Source organism: Balaenoptera physalus (genome assembly GCF_965194825.1).
Source record: "Balaenoptera physalus genome assembly, chromosome: 18".
In the NCBI taxonomy this organism is placed as follows: Eukaryota; Metazoa; Chordata; class Mammalia; order Artiodactyla; family Balaenopteridae; genus Balaenoptera; species Balaenoptera physalus.
In genome coordinates, this window is record NC_138899.1 from 972426 (window position 1) to 993281 (window position 20856).

Below are 20856 nucleotides of genomic sequence, written 5' to 3' on the forward strand. Positions count from 1 at the left end.
AAGCCACGGCCTGTCCTCCCTGCTACTGACTTGGATTCTAGGTCCTCGTCTGAGGATCTCCTCTGTACTGAGATCAATTAGCAACCGAGGTTACTTTGTCTGTAACTGTTCTTGAAATCACACACCATCACCTACCTGGAACTGACTTTAAGCCACTAATCCTGCAAGCCCTCTCTCTCCTCAGAGTGAGACTTGTTGACTTTTCACCAACACCCCCCTCCCACCGTGTGACAGCCTGATCTGGCTCCTGGGGCAGATGCTGACCAAACCCCCCCTCCCGTGTGACAGCCTGATCTGCCTCCTGGGGCAGACGCTGACCAAACCCCCCCCCCCCCCGTGTGACAGTCTGATCTGCCTCCTGGAGCAGACGCTGACCAAACCACCCCCCGCCCCGTGTGACAGCCTGATCTGCCTCCTGGGGCAGACGCTGACCAAACCCCCCCCCCGGCCCCCCTCCTGTGTGACAGCCTGATCTGCCTCCTGGGGCAGATGCTGACCAAACCCCCCCCCTCCCGTGTGACAGCCTGATCTGCCTCCTGGGGCAGATGCTGACCAACCCCCCCCCCCTCACCACCGTGTGACAGCCTGATCTGCCTCCTGGGGCAGACGCTGACTTAACTCCGTTAGGTCCTGCTCCACATCTTCCTGGGGTGAAGGAACCTTCCTAAAAAGAAAACACTTTTGAAAAGGCGCCCAGGACCTGCACGTGTATCGAAACCCATCCTTCCAGCGCCCTCGCCCCGGGGGTGGGTTTCCTCTGTCAGAACCCAAGGAGCCTCGGGGCACACAGGAAGAAGCCACCGCAGGCAAGGCAGGAGAGAAAGGCGGTGCTGAGCAGACCCCGGGAGGTGACACGGGGCCCCTCAACGTCTTGCTGGCCACTGGCTGTGGGAATATTAGAAGGGAAAACCTGAAAATGATAAACTGGCTCGAAACCTGAATCATAGCAAGGGGTCATAAATGGGATCTCGGAATCACTGCTCTCGATTACCTCCCCCAGAGCGTGGACGGGGCTTCGTAACAAACACAGCGCCCCGCAGCCTCGGGCTGCGGTCCACCGAACGCGTCAAGAAGGGCTTTGCTGCTCCGATCCCTGAGTCTCTGAAGTTTCCTTCGGGCGGCTGCACAGAACCTTCCAGGTCCCCGGGAGGAACCGGGGCTGGGACAGCAGGGCCCAAGCTTCGCCCCTGGGGGAGAAGCCAGCTGTGCGGGATGTGACTCAGCGGCCGAGGTGGCTTTGTCAAACGTCCTGCCCAGGTTAGACGCGGGGCAGCGTGGGGACTCGACGCCTGTCCCCGCAAGTTCACACGTGCACAACATCTGAGTGTTTTCAGTGCACTTCCCCATTCCTCGATGCGTCTGCACTGCACACGAGCAGATTTCTAAGAAATACGTTTGAGGTTTTGTTCCTTTGGGGGCACTCGTGGTTGGCAGAGTGCATCTTCGGTGAGCTCTATTCGAGACTGTCTAACTTATAAATGTCACTACTGGAAAGACCTATTTCTGGATATGAGGTCCTCCTGTTTATTTCTCCTTTCATTGATCACGTCTAGACAACCACGGACGACGTTTGTTTGGCTCTGATTTTGTTTATGAGCAACTGACTTACCCATACTGTATTTCTGGAGATTAAAGTTATTATTTTACATTGCAGTTTTAAAATAAAATAATTCCATTAAGAAAACTGCCTTACACAAATGAACCTATCTATGAAACAGAAACGGATTCACAGACACAGAGAACAGACGTGTGGTTGCCAAGGGGAAGGGGGATGGGGGAGGGATGGAGTGGGAGTTTGGGGTTAGTAGATGCAAGCTATTACATATAGAATGGATGAACAACAAGGTCCTAGAGTTGAGCACAGGGAACTATATTCAATACCCCAGGATAAACCATAATGGAGAAGAGTATAAAAAGAATGTATATATATGTGTAACTGAGCCACTTTGCCGTACAGCAGAAATTAACACAACATTGCAAATCAACTGTACTTCTACTAAAAAAATAAATTAAAAAAAAAACTGCTTTAGAAAACCTTCTCTGTTGTCAAGTATTCGTAACAAGCACGGGACACTCTTGATAACTCATGAAAGAATTAAGCGGGTCCACCGCAGGTATCTCGACACACAGCACACTGACGTGTGAATTAGGTGGGTCTGTGACGTGGGTCTGAGTGTCCAGGACACCCAGGCATGTGGAATGTTCTCTGTAGCCTGCAAAGCCACCGTTTACTGTTTTCCAGAGTCAGCGACCCCATTCTCAAGACCCAGCTACCGGTCACTCCGAGGTGTGAAGACGGTCCTGCAACCCCACCTCCGGGCCAAGAGAGGGTCACGCCCCCCGTAAACAGTGACACGCACGCGTCCTCCTCTTTGCGTCACTGCTCCTGACTGACGGCCTCTGACACGCGTCCAGCGTGCGTGTTCGCAAGCTGGCGGCACCGGGGCACCTGCATCGTCTCCGCTTTGCAGCAGGAGACCCTGGCCTGGGGTGGCTCGAGAGGGGCACGCGGCCAGACAGCTAATACGTGGTGCCGGCGGGATCTGGACGTCCTAGACGTCAAATGTGATCCTTAGACGTGACACAGGTAAGAGGGACGTGAAGAGAACGTGCTGTGACGTCTTGTCAAGTCTTAACAGTGTTCAGGGGCAACCGGAGGGGCGCTGAGCGTGCAGCCCAGCTGTTCAAGGCGGGAGGCGGCCGGGCCAGGAAGGGCCCACGCGCCGAGGGCCGTGCGGGGAGGTCGCAGGCTGCCGCTTACCTTGGAGGAGACGATCCTGTTGTCCGGGCACCTCTGCGGGATGTAGGCCTCAGCGCCCGGTGGCGGCTCGCGGTGGCCCACGTACACGGTCCGGCTGTCCACGCATTCCTCCTCCCCAGCGCACTGCAGGGGAAAGAGCGGTCAGAGCGGGCCTCAGGGCGGGGGGGCGGGCTCTTCCCGGGGTCTGGCTTGGGTGCAGGTCTGTGCCGGGCCCCGGGAGGGCTGGGCGCACCTGCAAGGCCGGGCCCCCCACCCCTGCCCACCCACTGGGCCCTCACGGGATAAGTGCTTCAAACCCCCGCCCAGCTCTTCAGGGAGGCGGTCTGAGCAGCCACCCGCACCCCCAGCGGGAGTCGAGGGGGGCCTTCAAAGCTCGTGGGCGGTGGAAATGCCACAGGGCGGGTCCGTTCAAAAACAGAAAGTGACAGCAAAACCCTAAGCCTTCAGAAAAAAAGATGACAATTCCAGAACTTTTGGGAAAGGTCTTTAACGGAAGGAGAAAGTAAAACTATGAGTTCAGAGCAGAAGGGCTGTTCACACGCTGCAGCCGCCCATCAATAAGCCTCTCCGGAAACGGAGAAGACCTGGCTCTGACTCATCTTTGCATTATTCAGAGCGCTGTGCACCAGACATTAAGGAAACGCCTCCGCCCGAAGAACCTTCTAATGACACTCAACCCACTGTATACAGTCAGCACTGCGGTGCCTGAGACAGGATAGCTGCTGCTGAGAGACTAAGGTGAAGCCCCGTATAGCGGCCCCGGCACGGGGCCCTGGACCCCCCCTCCCACCCCGCAGGCAGGCAGCCCCAGCACGGCGTCCTAGCCCCTCGCTCAGCGCTGTCAAGAACAAACAGAGGCAACGAAAGGAAACACACGGCCATGCTCCGGGTGCCCAGCCCGTCCCATCCGGCACCGTGTCCAGCCTTTGTGGCTCCAGGGAACCTTCACTTTTTAAAGCCAAACACTGGTAACAGAGCAATCCAGCACTTCTGTTGTGTGAGATTATTGTTAGTCTTACGCTGCCCTTTTCTTTCTCTTTTCTGCTTATACTGTCGTCTCCTCTGCTCTTCTGTCAACTTCTCGCGGAAAGAAGTCTACTCATGTGTGTGTGTATACTCCCACTCCATTAGCACCTTTCCACAGCAGCTGCCTGTCCGCACGTTTCCTCAGTAAAGTCCCTACTTTCCTCTGCTTAGGGCCTAGCTGTGTGGACAAGGCCACGCGGAGGCCAGCTGTCCCCCATGGCAAGAAGCCCTCCCCCTCTGCAGCCGGCTCCCTGCCGCCTTCCCATCGGGGTGAGGCCACCAGTAAGGGATGCTGACTTCAAAACCTGCTTACGAGCTTCGTAAATAAACCTCTGGGTATGAAAGTTAAGAAAGCTGAAAAGGCCCCCGATTTCCCTTTATTTCTCAAAACACAGCCAAACAGGTGCTTCTCATTCTCGTGGATTCAGGCAGTTACGTTGAAAAAGAATATATAATAATGAGCCAGGGAAGGAAAGAAAGCATAAAAATATAGCTTTTAACACAAACGTGAAAATCCTGGAAACCTTCCCCCTAAACTTGGAAGACAGTGGTTCCGCGGCTGCAGACACAGGCACAGCAGAAGCCCCGTCCCCAGGGAGGCAAGGCAGAAGGAGGTTCGTTAAGGCCAATTCACATTCTGGGCACAGGCTGGCTTTAGTGTAATCATTCGACACCTCAAGTACCACTCGCCAGCTCGGTGCTGTTCTAACCGTATAGGTCGGGGTACAACACCTGCCTGTGGGACGAGATCAGAAAACAAACCCAACACGACATTCAGAAGGACTCGCCACTTCAACACAACACAAGCTCCTTTGGGGATGAACCTCGTACCTACTCAGCCCTGTATGACAGAGCAGGGACGGAGCGCCGCCCCTGGAGCTGTGAGGGGTTTCGGGTCCCCTTCCGACGACAGCAGCAGGAAGTGACCAGGCAAACCCTGCCCCAGAGCTGGTCCTCCTCGAGCTCCACCTGGACGTGCAGGAGGAAAACGGGTCCCACCTTCCCCTGAGACATGTCAACACTCCTTACAAGTCTCGGGACTTCAGGGTATTTACCTCCTGCTGCTGAGCCAGACGGCAGGTAATGTGTGCAAATTACAAAGGCAGAACTGTTTCAGCTACTTAATTGTAAATCTACAAACTGGCAACAGAAACAAACCCACTCCCCATCTCTCTACCAGCAAGTCCTAAACCAGGCAGGAACCTCAGCAGACTTTCTGCCCTGTTCGATCCGACACACACACTGGCGAGAAGAGACCACCGTCAGAGCACAGAGGCTGAACCTCCGATGGAAAGAGGCCCTGAACCTGCGAGGCCAGCTTTCCCCCGCCTTCAGGAAGGCCCGGGGGGCGCAGGAGACACTTCTCCTGAGCTGCGGGGCAGGGAGGGGCCGTTGCTCCTGTTCTGCCTGCGCCTCTCCTCAGGGGCGGGGGGCGGGGGCTGAATCAGGAGAGGAGCTGGGTGACCTGGGGAGGGTGAACCTCCTAAACCTCCTGCACCCCTTCGCTCCACACGGGCCCCTTGACTCTGAAACCCACACTCCCTGCTGTGATGCCTTCTGCTGCCACTTCCAGGCCCCACTGGAGCAGGGACAGGGCTTTAGAGCCTGCATGTGCCCCTCAGGGGACACGGCTCAGCCCCCAACACGTGTCACCTGTGGAAGCTGACTCTGCAGGTACACCTGAGGTCGCAGGTACACCTGAGGTCCCGGGTACACCTGAGGTTGCGGGTATACCTGAGGTCCCGGGTACACCTGAGGTCCCGGGTACACCTGAGGTTGCGGGTATACCTGAGGTCCCGGGTACACCTGAGGTCGCGGGTACACCTGAGGTCGCGGGTACATGTGAGGTCGCGGGTACACCTGAGGTTGCGGGTATACCTGAGGTCCCGGGTACACCTGAGGTCCCGGGTACACCTGAGGTCGCGGGTACACCTGAGGTCCCGGGTACACCTGAGGTCGCGGGTACACGTGAGGTCGCGGGTACACCTGAGGTCGCGGGTACACCTGAGGTCGCGGGTACACGTGAGGTCGCGGGTACACCTGAGGTCGCGGGTACACCTGAGGTCCCGGGTACACTTGAGGTCGCGGGTACACCTGAGGTCCCGGGTACACCTGTGGTCGCATGTACACCTGAGGTCCCGGGTACACCTGAGGTCGCGGGTACACCTGAGGTCGCGGGTACACTTGAGGTCGCGGGTACACGTGAGGTCGCGGGTACACGTGAGGTCCCGGGTACACCTGAGGTCGCGGGTACACCTGAGGTCGCGGGTACACCTGAGGTCCCGGGTACACTTGAGGTCGCGGGTACACGTGAGGTCCCGGGTACACCTGAGGTCCCGGGTACACGTGAGGTCCCGGGTACACCTGAGGTCGCGGGTACACCTGAGGTCGCGGGTACACGTGAGGTCCCGGGTACACCTGAGGTCCCGGGTACACCTGAGGTCGCGGGTACACCTGAGGTCCCGGGTACACTTGAGGTCGCGGGTACACGTGAGGTCGCGGGTACACCTGAGGTCGCGGGTACACCTGAGGTCGCGGGTACACGTGAGGTCCCGGGTACACCTGAGGTCCCGGGTACACCTGAGGTCGCGGGTACACCTGAGGTCCCGGGTACACTTGAGGTCGCGGGTACACGTGAGGTCCCGGGTACACCTGAGGTCGCGGGTACACCTGAGGTCGCGGGTACGCCTGACGTTGGCAGCTGCACCCCCAGGGCTCTGGGGACATGAAAGGGAAAGCTCCCCACCTCGGGCCGAGTGCAGAGGAGCACCCGCAGGTTATAACGCAGAAGAAGGACGAGGTAACCCAAGGTGCCGCCCGCCTCTCCCTGGGCCCTCCCTGGGTCCCACGTCGACCATCAGGAGCTGCACAGATGAAGCATCCAGCTTACCAGGAGCTGGAAGGGCACCGCAGCTTGTCTGCTCAGAGGGCGCGCAGCCAGCAGGCCCCACGGGGCTTCCGAAACAGACTTGGGGTGCAGAAGGGCTCAGCCGAGGCGCAGCAGGAAGGGTTTCCTTGGCTGCAGGCTAAGCAGTGTGTGCGTGAACAAAGGGCCGCGGGCACGGCGTCCTGGGAGACTGCTAGAGACCAGCGGCTGAGGGCAGCCCGATCCTGGGGGTGGCGGGCACGAGGCAGCTCCCCCCAACAGAACCCCGGGCGGCCACAAGAAACTGTGCCGGACACTCTCCTGGGGGGGGCAGGAAGGTGGGTGAGACCCGGCCCCACAGATTGCCACGTTCCTGGGGAATCACAAGACGTTCCACCAAAATGCAGGTGAACTAGAGGTCAAGGCTTTGCCTGCGCAGCCCCTGAGGATGCGTGAAAGGTCCCCAGGGTTGCCCTAGAAAATACTCGCAAATCGTATCTAGTGAGGGATTGGTACCTGGGATAGACAGAGGCCATCGCAACCAATAATGAAAAGACAAATAAGGAGATTTGACTAGACTTTCTCCAAACATTTACAATGGCCAACATCACATAGAAAGATGCTCAAAATCAACAGCCCTGAAGGAAATGCAAATCAAACCCTGGACAAGTGGAAGGGGCCAGACACAAAAGAGCAAACGCTGGGTGATCTGTTTATGTGGAACGTCCAGAACAGCCCAATCTATGGAGACGGAAAGCATGGTGGTAGCTGCCAGGGGCTGGGGGAGCCGTTGCTTGGGTACTGGGTTTCTTCGGGGTGATGAAAATGTTTCAAAATTAGATTATGATGGGGACTTCCCTGGCGGTCCAGTGGTTAAGACTCCGCACTCCCAATACGGGGGGCACGGGTTCAATCCCTGGTCGGGGAACTAAGATCCTGCCTGCCGCACGGTGTGGCAATCAATCAATCAATCAATCAATAAAATTAGATTATGGCAATGTTCCATAACTTGGTTCAGTACTAAATTCCACTGAACTGTACTCCTTGAACAGGTGGGTTTTAGGATCTATGAATTTTACCTCAATAAACCTGTCGGTTAGGTCTCGCCACGAATTCCTGGGTCCCGAGCATTGCCTGTCACTTGCTTCTGCGTCCGTGCTGAGACCCCACCCTGGGTCAGTGCAGCGAACCTCACGTCTCTGAAGCTGAGACGGGCCCTTCCTTCCCAGACAAATCCACCCCCTCCTCTTACCACAGTGAAGCTTGGGTTTTACCAGAATGCGGGATCCTCTCCATTTTAGGGAAAACGAATAACATCTTAAAGGTTTGGTTTTTAATAGATAGCATTTCCTGATGGATAAAATTGAGCTGGATGCGTTTCCAAAGGAGAACGCCCAACAGCCGAGAAACTGGAAAAGAAGAGATTACCCCTGGGGTAAAATGGGATGAACACAGCAAGCAGTGCGCCCCCGCTCTCTGGGCCTGAGCCAAGGAAACACCCCACTTCTAGGGGCCTCACGGGGCCATCAGGTACGTCAGATGCAGCGGCCGCGCCTTCAACAACTTCGCCATCGGCCTTGTTAGGATTTGGGGCACAGCAGCCTGAGTGTTAAAGTCAGAAAGCACACAAGGACAAAAGAGAGTCTAAAATATGCCGAAAATCAATTTCACCCAGTGTTAGTCACCTAATGGAAGTTTTGAATTTCAGCTGAAACAAACAGAACCTATTAGCTGAGTTACATGTCGGACTGGAACGTAAACATGTAATCTAGCCTCGAATTACCAGATCAATTTTTATAGAGGTGGTTCCACCTAATGACCATCTCTTTCTTTCTTTTTTTTTTTAATAAATGTATTTATTTATTTTTGGCTGCATTGGGTCTTCGTTGCTGCGCGCAGGCTTTCTCTAGTTGTGGCGAGTGGGGGCTACTCTTTGTTGCGGTGCACGGGCTTCTCACTGCGGTGGCTTCTCTTATTGTGGAGTACGGGTTCTGGGTGTGCGGGCTTCAGTAGTTGTGGCACGTGGGCTCAGTAGTTGTGGCTCGTGGGCTCTAGAGCGCAGGCTCAGTAGTTGTGGCGCATGGGCTTAGTTGCTCCGCGGCATGTGGGATCTTCCCGGGCCAGGGCTCGAACCCGTGTCCCCTGCATCGGCAGTCGGATTCTTAACCACTGCGCCACCAGGGAAGTCCCCTAACGACCATTTTTCAAATTTACAGGGATCCAATGACAAAGCAATTCCTTGTTCTGGTGTCTGTTTATAGCTTTAAAAGGCAACATTTCTTGTTTGATGGTTAAGAAGATGAAATAGCACTGACGTGCTTCTAAACTTGAGGCGTTTTTCTGGCTCACCTTCCCCAGCACTTCAGCTTCCTCGGGATGAGCGGCGTGTGATGTGGCCCCTTCTGTCACCCCTGCCCACGCCCACAGGTGTCTGTCTGCGCCCAGGGAGTCTTCACTTCTGCTTCTGCAAGCCTCACTCGGGTGCAACGATTAAAGTGATGCTTCGTAAGTGGAACCCGTGGGTTTAACTGCTGATCAGATCAGAGCTCTCTGCGTGAATCACCAGCCTTTCCAGGGCCAGTAAGCAGGGCCTGGACTTCCCGCGGTGAGGCGGGAGCCCAGGTGTGCGCCCTCTCTCCTGTCACTGGACCTGTGCCCTTGGCCTCTGCTGGAGCCCCTCCCCACGGACCACACGCAATGGGAACGACAGGCCCTTCCTTCCCAGACAAATCCGGGCCTCGGCACGGCTCTCAGTGGCATTTTTCTGCCACGGACATATTTCTCGACACAAAATTGTTTGGATCACAGAAGCACCAGTGATGGCCCACTTCATTTGGAAACACTGACCATCTGGAAAATGGTAGATGCCGGCTGACCTAAACCATAATTTACTGGGTCCAGAACCAAAATAAAAATAAAAACTCTAACCGCAGACGACTTTTGGCCTGCTCTGGGCTCTCCGAATTCGAGAGTTCACAGCAGCAGATAAAGAGTCCTGTGCTTGGGGCGCCCGGGCGGGAGGCTGGGACCGGGCTGGACAGGACAGAGCTCCGGCCACCACTGCCCCCCTCGTGAAACGCACGGGAGCGAAAACAACAGGGACGTTTCTGACAAAAGTAAGTTTCCAGACGAGGCTGCAGATGAAGCAGATACAATCGTTCCTGCGACTTCAACGTGAAAGAAGGCAGCAGTGATCAAAGGCGGGTTTCCGTCCGGTTTCCCGCCGTGACCCCCTCTCGACGCACATCATCAGGGCCTGTGCAGAGACGGAACCTCGTCTCTGGTCGTGGGCTGGGGGTGGGTGCTGCGGCTCAGACCTCCCTACGGGGAGCAGGTTCCAGCTCAGCTCGCGCAGGCGGGTTACCTGCCACCACCTGTCCCATGGGGGCCACGGAGGCCCGGCTCCCCTGGAAAGCAGGCCCGGGTGGGTTCCCCACGTGCTGCCTGGGGAGGGGCTGGGAGGACACAGGGAGGACGGGGCACGGCTTCCCCACGTGGAAGTCAGGGAACCAGCCCATCGACGAGAAGCAACGACTCCAGGCTGAGCTGACGTAGTCAGTAATGGAGGTGCGGGCGAGATGGGCTGAGTGAGTGACCCGGCGGTGAAACGAGAGAGCCCGAGGAAGGGAGACGAGGCTTACAGCGTCGGAGAAAGAAGCTCACCCGCAGGTCTGAGATGTGAGCCCAGTTCCCCGGCCCGGGCCAGAGGGGACCCAGCCTATAAGCTCCTCCCGCAAAGAGAAGGGCAGGGAGTCCTGAGTCGCTGACCAGATAAGTACCGCCCTGTGAGCCAGGGGCCGAGGGCTCCCACGGCCCAGAGGACAGCACAGCGACCCCGTGTCCCCTGGAGCGTCAGGAGGGGGACGGGGTCACAGGCCAGACGGTCCCTGTGCTGGGGTGGGTGTTGGTGCCGGCAGGGGGCATTTATGAAGAAGGGACAGAAAAGGGAACAGAGGCCCAGGTTCCGAGGAGGCAGAGGGGCGGGCTGGGCAGCCTGTCAGGGACCCGTCCAGTTTCTGCATCTGCCCCCAACCTGCTAACCTCACCGAGGCTGTTGGTTACCCACCCCCCGACGTTCCCCCCACGAAACAGCCCCTCTTTACAACAGGTATACATCCTGGTGCGTCCCCAGCCGTTCACGTTACAGCGCAACTGCAGTAGCCTCTGCAGAATGAAACGCGGATAACGATGTCAGAACACGGACAATGCGAAGGAGGATTAGCCAAGCACACGGGCCAGCAGAGACCACAGCACGAGGATGGTGGGTGGAAATCAGTCAGCCTGAGAGAGATGCTCAAATGATCCAGTATCCCACCCCAGCGCTGCATAAGCTCTAGAAAAGCCGTCACCAGGAGGCCGGCAGGAGGACCACATGATTTCTATATTTACTTCCCAGGAAAGACTGTCTCCTTCCAGAGATGAATTAGCCAGAAAGCTAAGCAAACTCACCCAATTCCCACACAAAAACATGTTGGTATACATGGAGGCTTTTCACAGCTGAAATTATATACCTTCCACTGCACTGGAGGCATATTTTCTAAATATTGAATGTATATCTAATGAAGGACCCGCAGGGCTGAGTCAGGAATTACGGCAAACTGTGTGGTGAAAATACCGACTAATTGGATAACGACATCCACAGAGCCGCTTCAGAAATCGTGGTTCAGCTGGCTGGCTTCGGCCTGGAAACAGGCAGCCTGAAACCCGCACGAATCTCCGAAACCCCAAAGCCAAGAGTCTATGTCGGGGGAGATACCGGCCTGGGATCCTGAGGCTGAGGCCAACCCCACAGTGGTCTGTGTGTCAGGCCCGGGAAGGTGACCACCAGGGGCCACCGACAAGTCCTGAGACCGGGGCCGAGCTGGCGGGGGCAGAAGCCGGAGGGGAGAGCAGGGCGGCTGCTGTGTTGGCTGCACGTGGCACCTGCCCCCCCCACCCCCGGCGACCAGGAGCCCCTCTCCTGACGGCCCAGCTTGCCCACCGTTCAGCCCCTCCCCAAGGCAGCCCACTGTCACGCTCCTCCGAGGGGGTCCAACGGTCTGGCCCCTCCCCTGGCTCAAGGCGCAGGCCTGTGCGTGACCCGTCACACCTGCCCTGCCCCCGCCCACTTCCCGACAGGTGCTCAGAATGAATGGGGTCACCATCGGAGCCCGTGACTCACTCCCCAAACGAGAAAACATAACTGAGTGTTTCTCCCTGTGTGCGAAGCCCACTTAAGAAATGTCGGTATTTCCTTGTCCACTCTTGAGGCCATTTCTTAATCTTCACTGTGTCACCAAACACTCAGAGGAAGGAATAGCTAGATGGAGGCTGGGCGCCAGCGAGGCAGGCCCTTCCTGCGGAGGGGAAGGGGGGCGGCCAGGCCTGGAGCACGAGATGGGGGGGCCTGAGAAAGAAGCTTCCAGAACAGGGAGCCGAAGGCCAGGACGGGACGGTGGAGGTGAGGGCCTTCACACCACCCGCGCCACAGGCCCAAGGTGCGCCAGGCACCTGATAGCAGGGAGGACAGGCGACGCCGGCCAGCTGCAACCTTAGGGCCCCGGGGTCTCCCCGTGTAACTAAGCAACCATTTCAGACCCCAACCCGTCCCACTTCTTGCAGCTCCAATCCTGCTTCTTGACAAACAACTTATGTAACTTTGCCGGTTTTGCCTTTATGAGCCTCAAGTCAGTCCTTCTTGAATCGGTGTCTCCTGGGCTCAATTCGGCTCAAACAAAACTTTTCTATTCCTATTACAGACTGTTTATTGATTCTTTTCATTGAAGGTGAAATACAGACAGCCCCACCCCCAGAATAAGAATGACAGATTATACAGCCTAGGGGAGGACCGGGTGTCCCAGAGCTCCTGGGGCCGCTCCTTCACTGCCTATCCCTGTGCTGGGGTAGCAGCCAGCATCCCCGTCAACAAGCTGCCCGGAGACCCCGCCTGAGCCAGCCAGGTGGCAGGAGGCGCTGAGAGCAAGCCCACCGGGGTCCGGCACCGTCCGGGGCAGAGTCTCCCTGCGTCCCGCCCCGCCCATCCCTGGAGCGCTTCTCACCCCGTCAGACCCAGGGTCCCCTCCTGTTAGTAAACCCCTCCTACCGTCCCCTTGCTATGAAATTCCTAGGAACAACCCCAACTAACCCCAATAACTCGTACAAACCACCGGGAGGCTCTGATTCTAAAGGGAAGATGGAAGGAACCCAAGTTAGGAAAACCACACACGCGTTTCAGCCCGTACGACACAGACACGGCTCCACCTGTAACTTCAGGAGTGATGTCACCAGGGCTGCACGGCTACAACCAGACAGACACCCTGGGTCTGCGTCAGGCACAACCAGACACAACACTCTTGCTTTACTGGGGTGTGTGTGACACCATGAGCAGAGACACTACAGGCTACGTGACTTTCCACAGTGGGAACCAGTCCTGGTAAGGTTCTAAAGAAAGTAACGTAAAATCTCCCCACAATTTACGTAGCAGCTGATGTTTTTTTTTTTTTTTTTAATATTTATTTATTTATTTATTTTTGGCTGCGTTGGGTCTTCATTGCTGTGCGCGGGCTTTCTCTAGTTGCGGCGAGCGGGGGCTACTCTTCATTGCGGTGCGTGGGCTTCTTATTGCGGTGGCTTCTTGTTGCGGAGCACGGGCTCTAGGTGTGTGGGCTTCAGTAGTTGTGGCACGTGGGCTCAGTAGTTGTGGCACGTGGGCTCAGCAGTTGTGGCGCACAGGCTTATTAGTTGCTCCGCGGCGTGTGGGGTCTTCCCAGACCAGGGCTCGAACCCGTGTCCCCTGCGTTGGCAGGCGGATTCTTAACCACTGTGCCACCAGGGAAGCCCACAGCTGATGTTTTGAAATGTACTGGGATTTGTTTTAATCAGGTCTGGTGAGTCACACAGAACCAGAAACGAAAGTCCTGGCGGAGGGAGTCGTTACGTCACAGATCCCTGGAAACAGGAGCAGGCCAGGCGGGCAGGGCCACATGGGGTGGCTGCAGGGGGGAGGGGGATGGAGGGAAACGCAGCAAGGCTGGCGCCCCACGGCTGGGCTGCACGGAGCCTCGCAGGTGCTGCCCTGTTCCCCACGCACGACTCGTTCATTATTAGAAACTAGAGCGGGAGGGGCAGGCAGTGAGAAACCTCAACGCAAGAGGCAAGTCCCAAGGAGGAGGGGCGCGGTGACCACCAGCTCTGCCGGGACCTTCACACCCACAAAGAGACGGAAGCAGGAAAAGGCTCCGGGGCTTTCCCCGCATTTGATTTCTGCGGTCAAACACCTTTTCTCTTTAACGAAGGGAGACACCAGGAGCGTGAGAGGAGCGACCCGGCCTCCACCATCCAGAGCCGGCGGATACGAACATCTTGTGATGTCTGACGCGGGACTTTTCAGAGCTAACACCTCATGGACAGAGCTGCAGCCCCCCATTTCCCCCTTCAGCCCCGCCCCCTCCCCACGAGGCACATCTGATGGATGGTGAACTTCGGGGGCGTCCCAAAGGTGAGGTCACACTCAGGGTCCAGGTTAATCCAGCCATGAGCCATGCACGCGACCTGGTGCAGTCGTGGCTCCCCAAACGTGTCTCACAACGGCAGCATGCGTGCTAATCCCCTCCAACCCGCTGTTTCACCCAGGGTCGTGGGAACGGGGCTGTAACGGTGACTCGGAGACAACGGCTTACCTATAGGGATGAACACAGACTGGGCCCATCCTTTTAACCCACTGCAAACCCCAGAGAAGGAACTGACAAGTGACCCATGTACCCGAGAGGTTTTCCCCCAGATTTTTCATGCCGAGGCAGACATCCTCGTGTGGGCATGAGCCTCTCTGGGGGTCACTCTGGAAGAGGAGGCCGGACGGTAAACCACGGGCAGGCACATTTTGGGGGAGCCGACGTGTTCTGAACGTACACCCCAGGACGCAGCCCCCAGCAGGTCCGACCCCCAGGTGCCCACCTCCCGCCAGCTGTCACGGGCCTGTCCCTGCGGCCGAGCTGACTGTCTGGGGAAAGAGCTTGCTGCCTTCCTGGCTGCCGCGGTTGGACCCTCGTGAATGGTGAGCTCCACGTCATTTACCCACTTTTCTCTACTGGGTTTTCTTTTTCTCACAGATTCATAGAGGCTTGTTACAGGTGACAGACACGAAAGCACTGCACACCTCCTCCCCGTTGGTCGGTCACTTCTCTTTTAACTTTCATAGTCTTTCGCATGAGTTTTACACTGTGATGCAGTCAGACTTACCCATCTTTCTGCAAAACTTTGTACACACTGATATTTTTAAAGGAGATGTTATCTGACTTCCGTTCCTAGGTGATACAAATTTGATGGCTGATTGATTTATTGATCTGAAGACCCCACCACATAATTTGACAGACGAAGGAACGATAAAGTTCCAGTAAGAGGAATTGATTTGCCCAAAGCAGCAGGTCCAGGGCAAAACCCAGGAGTCTGATTCCCCACCCGTGTCCCCAGGCTGGGCTGTCAGGACCAGGCGTGCTGTCCCACCTGTCAGGACCAGGAGCTGAAATAAGATTCCAAGTAGTCAAGCTTGGCTGGATAAGTAATCAGGGGAGAATAAAAACCTTTCATAAGTGTTAGTTATCATGATCTTGAGTAGATTAAAGCTCCTTGACGGCAAGGATCCTATTTAATGTTGTTTTCTATCTTCTATCAAGGTCAGAAACACAAGCAGCTGGGGACTTCCCTGGTGGCGCAGTGGTTAAGACTCTGCGCTCCCAAGGCAGGGGGCCCCAGTTTCGACCCCTGGTCAGGGAACAAGATGCCTCCTGCTGCAACTAAAACCCGGTGAAACCGAATAAATAAATAAATAAAAAGGAAACACAAACACCTGCAGGGCAGGGCAGGTAACGAAGGGAGGGAGATGGGCGTGTCCCATAGCTGGGCAGCCCTTCTTCGGGCAGCCGTGGGGTGGCAGGGACAGCTCGGGACCACTGGCTGAGCCAGGGAGTTTCAAGGCTTTGTAAAAGCACAGCTAGACCAAGCCATGACATCTGACCTGGGGGTCACCCCAGCGGATGAGACAGTGTTTGTCCAATGTGTACAATGCCTGGCACCATCCCAGCACCAGTAACTACTAAAAAGGCTTGTGGACTCGACAAATAAAACACTTACTACATAAAAAACGAACTTTCATCCTTTCTCAGCCACAGTACTTTAAGTCTCAGCTTGATTTTGTCCAATTCCTACCAAAGCAATAAGTATTACGGGCAGCGCTGTGGCCGTCATTACCATCTTAGACAGACATGGTTCGGGGTCCTGGAGCTCGAGTCTGAGTGGAAGGAGGCGCCCATCCAGCTCTGAACGTGTCCTTAGCATCCGTGTGAACTGTCTGTGTGGTCTGAGCCTGCTGGCCTCGTGGGCCTTGACCCCAGGAAACCCAGGACCTGCACAGGGCAACCAGCCTGACAGCACTCTCGTGAGTTCCAGATAATGAGAAAAAACTGAGAGAGGTGACTTTTGTTCCCATCTCTGGACGGCATGCGCGCAGAGGCTGAGGGACAGAAAGCTCAGCCCACGCGCCGCTGTCAATACCGCGAACCCTTCCTGTTCCTCTTCCCTAAATCCCAAGCGGAGCCCGCCCTGAGGCATGTGGGCAGAGGGCCTCCTACCAGCTGAGGGGGCAGGAATTAGTGCCGCAGATCCATCTACAAGGTTCTGTTTTCCACCGTGCGCATTTTTTTTAAGCAAAAAGCAACTCACGTGAAAAACACATAACTTGTTACCAAGTCGGTTACTATGGTTTTCTACGAGAAAAACTACACAATGTCTTTTTTCAATTGACGTGTTGTTAATTTGAGTAAGAATTCGAGATTTCAGAATCAATGTCATTCTGCCTGCTTGGCAAAATCAGAACAAAATGAAGTCGCTCTAGGGCTTCCCTGGTGGAGGAGTGGTTAAGAATCTGCCTGCCAATGCAGGGGACACGGGTTCGAGCCGTGGTCCGGGAAGATCCCACATGCCGCGGAACAACTAAGCCCGTGCACCACAACTACTGAAGCCTGCGTGCCACAACTACTGAAGCCTGCGTGCCACAACTACTGAAGCCCATGTGCCTAGAGCCCGTGCTCTGCAACAAGAGAAGCCACCGCAATGAGAAGCCTGCACACCACAACGAAGAGTAGCCCCACTCACCGCAACCAGAGAAAGCCTGCGCGCAGCAACGAAGACTCAATGCAGCCAAAAATAAATAAATTTATTTTTAAAAAAGTGAAATTGCTCTATAAAAAAAAAGATAAAACAAAAAAGCTTCCAAGACAGGCTCCAAAACACTCCAGATAATCTTGGAAGCATCTTTGACAAGCAAACAGAAGATAAAGAATGCCCATCTCTGATTTTTCCATCAGTAAATGAAAGTCAATTGGCTGAGCTGAGCTTGATGTCGGGGAAATTTTACTGGCATGCGAGTTCAATGAACTGTTAACATAACCGATGAGTCAGAGTCAAGGCTGCCTTGAGCCCGAGCACACGCATCAGGTGGCCGTGACCACACGCTTTCAGGGAAGGGGCACCAAGGTCATGGGCAGCCTTACAGCGGGCCCCCAGCCTGGGCCCTGAGCACAGCGCACCCAGCACACGCACAGGTGAGCATGTGAGCGTCAGGTTGGGGGGCGGGAGCCCCACCCACTCCACCTGGGGGCCGTCGGCTGTTTCCTGATCCAGTCAATTCTCGGGGAGGAGGGGGGAATTAAAACAGATGCAAGAGGATAGCAACACACTAGAAAACCAGGTGGGTTAAACTTATTCTTCCTAGAAAGGCTGAGGGCAACGAGTCAGGAGTTTTCACCTTGTTGACTGAAATGAAAGGGCTTCCGGTGTTTGCTCACAGGACCTCGGCCCAGAGACTAGGAGCCACGCCACCTCTGTTGTTTGAAGGCCAGAGTCAGACGACCCCCCTCCCCACACTCTCTGAAGGGTGCTGGGCATCCCGAACCCCACAGCTTGTAGAGCTGGCCTGTAACACTCACAACAACTTCCGTAATGACTTATTTTTTGCCTGAATACATACTCATATACAGTAGGTGCTCAGGTGGCTGTGGAATAGATCTGCTGATATTTAAAGTATGATCGTTTTATAAACAATTCGTTAATGTAGAGTGACAAACTAGTAAGTTACTAGATGACAGAGCTGCTAAAATAGATAATTAGTATGTATTCATTCTTATTTCCCCCCCAAAAATACCCAGTTCTTATCTTTGGCCCGTGTCCTCCACGTGCTTGAAAAATCCCCGTCTTCTGACAACTAGACCCAGGAATGGGCCACAGTCCAGCAGACGTCCTCAGACTGTCACCCCTTCCCCTGTTCCATGACAGAAACTTCTGGATGAGCCTCTCGAAGAACTCGGTACTTGACAAGAGTCGATGTGGGGGTGTCCTGTGTGAGCCGCCCCAGGGAGAAGCCAGGGGGCAGCAGCCGTGAGGACCCAGGCCAGCACGGCACCTGGGTGACCTGGAGGGGACGCCCCCAGTGAGGCCAGGAGGAGAGGCCTGCAGTCACAGGGCCCAGCTCACCTGCACCAGGATTCCTGGTCCAGAAACTGAGGTGATAACCAGAGCTGTTTTCAGGTTGGGGTAATTTGTTACTCAGCAAAGATGACAGATACATGGCAGGTCACAGATTGCTGAACCAGGTCACTGACACACACACACACGAGAAGGGCACGAGGTCCGTCCCTCAGAGGGGGAGGGACGAGCAGGGCCCCGGTGAGAGCGCCCTCCATGTGCCCCTGGTGGACAAGTCCTGAGGTGCTACGAGCCACGCAGGTCAAAGGCTCAGCCCAGAGCACCCGGGGTTCCCGGGCGGACTCCAGAGCTCCCTCCCGCCACCTCCAAGGGAGCATCTCCCGCATCTTCAGGAGCAGCGATGCTGGCCTGACCCAAATCGCCTCTGTGCGCTGCTGACACAGGCCCCGAACGAGGGGCCCAGCAAAGAACGCAGACAGCGTGTCTGCTACCCCACCACGTGCTGGTGGCTCAGGCTGCAGCCACGGCAGACGATCAGCCCCACCTCCTGTTTTATGGGTTAAATTGTATTTAATGGGCATTCTGGGTTGGGTTCTGTGGCGTAAGTATAACGTAATGTCAAGGTATAAGTATTATCATAATAAAACTAAGTCGAGATTAGGGTTCTCAGAGACGTTTACACCGCCCTAACCACGCGTCCCTGATGGGAAATCATTCCCAGGATGCTGTCACTGACGACCACCACCTTCTGTGATGGTAGACAGCATCGGCCACCTGGAAGGTGGGAGCTGCAGCTTTTTTAGTGTCTGAACATTTTTAATCCCTCACACTTAAAATAAAAAAGAAGGCACAGAGCACAGATGAGCTGAGAGGCAGGGAGCCTGGCACACGGTGGGCGCCCAGCAGTTATTTTCCGAGTGAATAAACACAAGCATTCCACCTCAGTACAGTCAAACTGGGGCTTTAACTCTCCTGGACGACCACCCCCGGTAGAAATGGAGACTCTGAGAGGGTGCTGGGGCCTCACGAGTTACATGCGGGGTATTCACAGGTGTGAATTAAAACGATCACACCACACGTTTACAACACGCATCCCAGCCACCAGCTCAGTCACGTGCATTGTCACACCTGAACTTTATGACAACACTGGAAGATGCTATCTCCCTTGCTGACAAAGACACTGAGAAACAGGCCAGGGAGACGAGCCAACGCCTCTGCCACCATAAACTAACCGTAAAGCTCCACGGCCTCACAAGCAAGGAATGTCCTGGTCACCCGCCGACGCTTGGTGAAGGGCTGCGTGTCCGCTGTGGGATCAATATGTCCATTTGAAGCCCACCTTGAAAAACTCAGACCGAAATCTAGAACACAAAGAGCAGCTGCCAGAAACTTTAAATTCTAGCTTTTGCAACAGTCCTGAAGGGCAGGGACCTCGTGTCCCTATTACACACAGGAGCCCGAGGCCAGAGGGACGAGGAGATACCCCACAGGCCGCTAGAGAGCTGCCGACCTGTCAGTGCCAGCGGGGACAACCTCTGTAGGACACAGAGGAAAAGGAGAAAACCTGTCCCTCGTGATGAAGATGAGGCTGGTCCAAGCTGGGGAAGAGTCTGGAAGGTCTGAGGCCAGGCTGGGCAGAGGGGGCTGAAATGCAGCGACCTCCGGGGTTGGCAAACTATGGCCCACAGCTGTGGTACAGGTTTTACGTTTTCAAACGGTTGAAAAAATCAAAAGAAAAATAATTACTCATGACGTGACAACTGGAGGAAAGTAGAACACCGCCATCTGTAATAAAGTCTTACCGTCAGTCGTTCGTTATGGCTGTCACAGCTGTACTCACACTGCAGGACAGACTGGCGTGGACAGACCACGTGGCCTTGCAGCCCGAGATATTTACCATCAAGGCCTTGACAGAGGGTTGCCAGCCTGCCGACAGGACAGAAGTGGCTAGGAAGCTTGGGACTTGATCAGTGCTTCTTGAAGCTAAAATGATTACAGCGGGTCCATTCTGGATCTCCCCAAGCCCATGCATCTTGGTGATCCTAATGCCTCCCCACCACCACCCCAAAAGCTGGAGATACACACGAGATCCCCATGGAGAAAACCCCAGTCTGACAACACTGCGCAGTGAGGCGGGTGAAGAATAGCATCGTTATCACTGCAGGTGAAAATGCAAAACTGTGAATAAAGAGGCATTTCCTCCTGCCTCAGAAATCCCACTTCTAAAAATCTATCCCAAAGACATCCTTGCAAAAATACTATCGATTCACAAGGCTAGTAACTGCGGCGTTACTGTAATAGAAGACTGGCAACCGATGTCCATAAACGGGCTGGTTGACTCACGAGGGAATATCCTCCAGCTGTGTCCATGCAACAGGCTGGTGTGGAAGGACCCCTGGATGTACCGAGAGATCGAGGACATGACCGTGTTTATGGTTTGCTGTCGTTTGTGAGAAAGAAGAAATACGGACATACATTTGGGGGCAATCGGGAAATCCAAACACGGACCGAATAGTAGATACTAGTCAAGAGCTGCCATTGGTTTGATTCGGTGTGATGATGGGGCAACACCTATGTTTAAAACATGTTCTCGTCAGTTACAGACCATGTGAAATATGCAGGGTGAAGTGACCCGGCATGCTGGGTTTGTACACTAGCAGGGAAAAAAGGAGCTTTTGCAGGGTAAGGAGGAAACAAGATGGATCGTAACTTAGTTATGGTTGAAGCTGAGTGAGACGGGGTTCAT

At 55.3% G+C, this 20856-nt stretch overlaps 1 protein-coding gene across 9 annotated transcripts in view; it reads right to left on the reverse strand.

The window, feature by feature from the left end:
- ATP11A (ATPase phospholipid transporting 11A) overlaps nucleotides 1-20856 on the reverse strand; it is a 125867-nt gene that overhangs the window by 61570 nt on the left and 43441 nt on the right. For all 9 annotated transcript variants that reach the window (XR_014256150.1, XR_014256151.1, XM_082434972.1 and 6 more), the window contains exon 2: nucleotides 2762-2884. Coding sequence is in view for 7 of the 9 variants with exons in the window: in XM_082434972.1 (XP_082291098.1) it covers nucleotides 2762-2884 (123 nt within the window). In the remaining 2 variants the exon portion in view is untranslated. The remainder of the gene's footprint in view (nucleotides 1-2761; nucleotides 2885-20856) is intronic.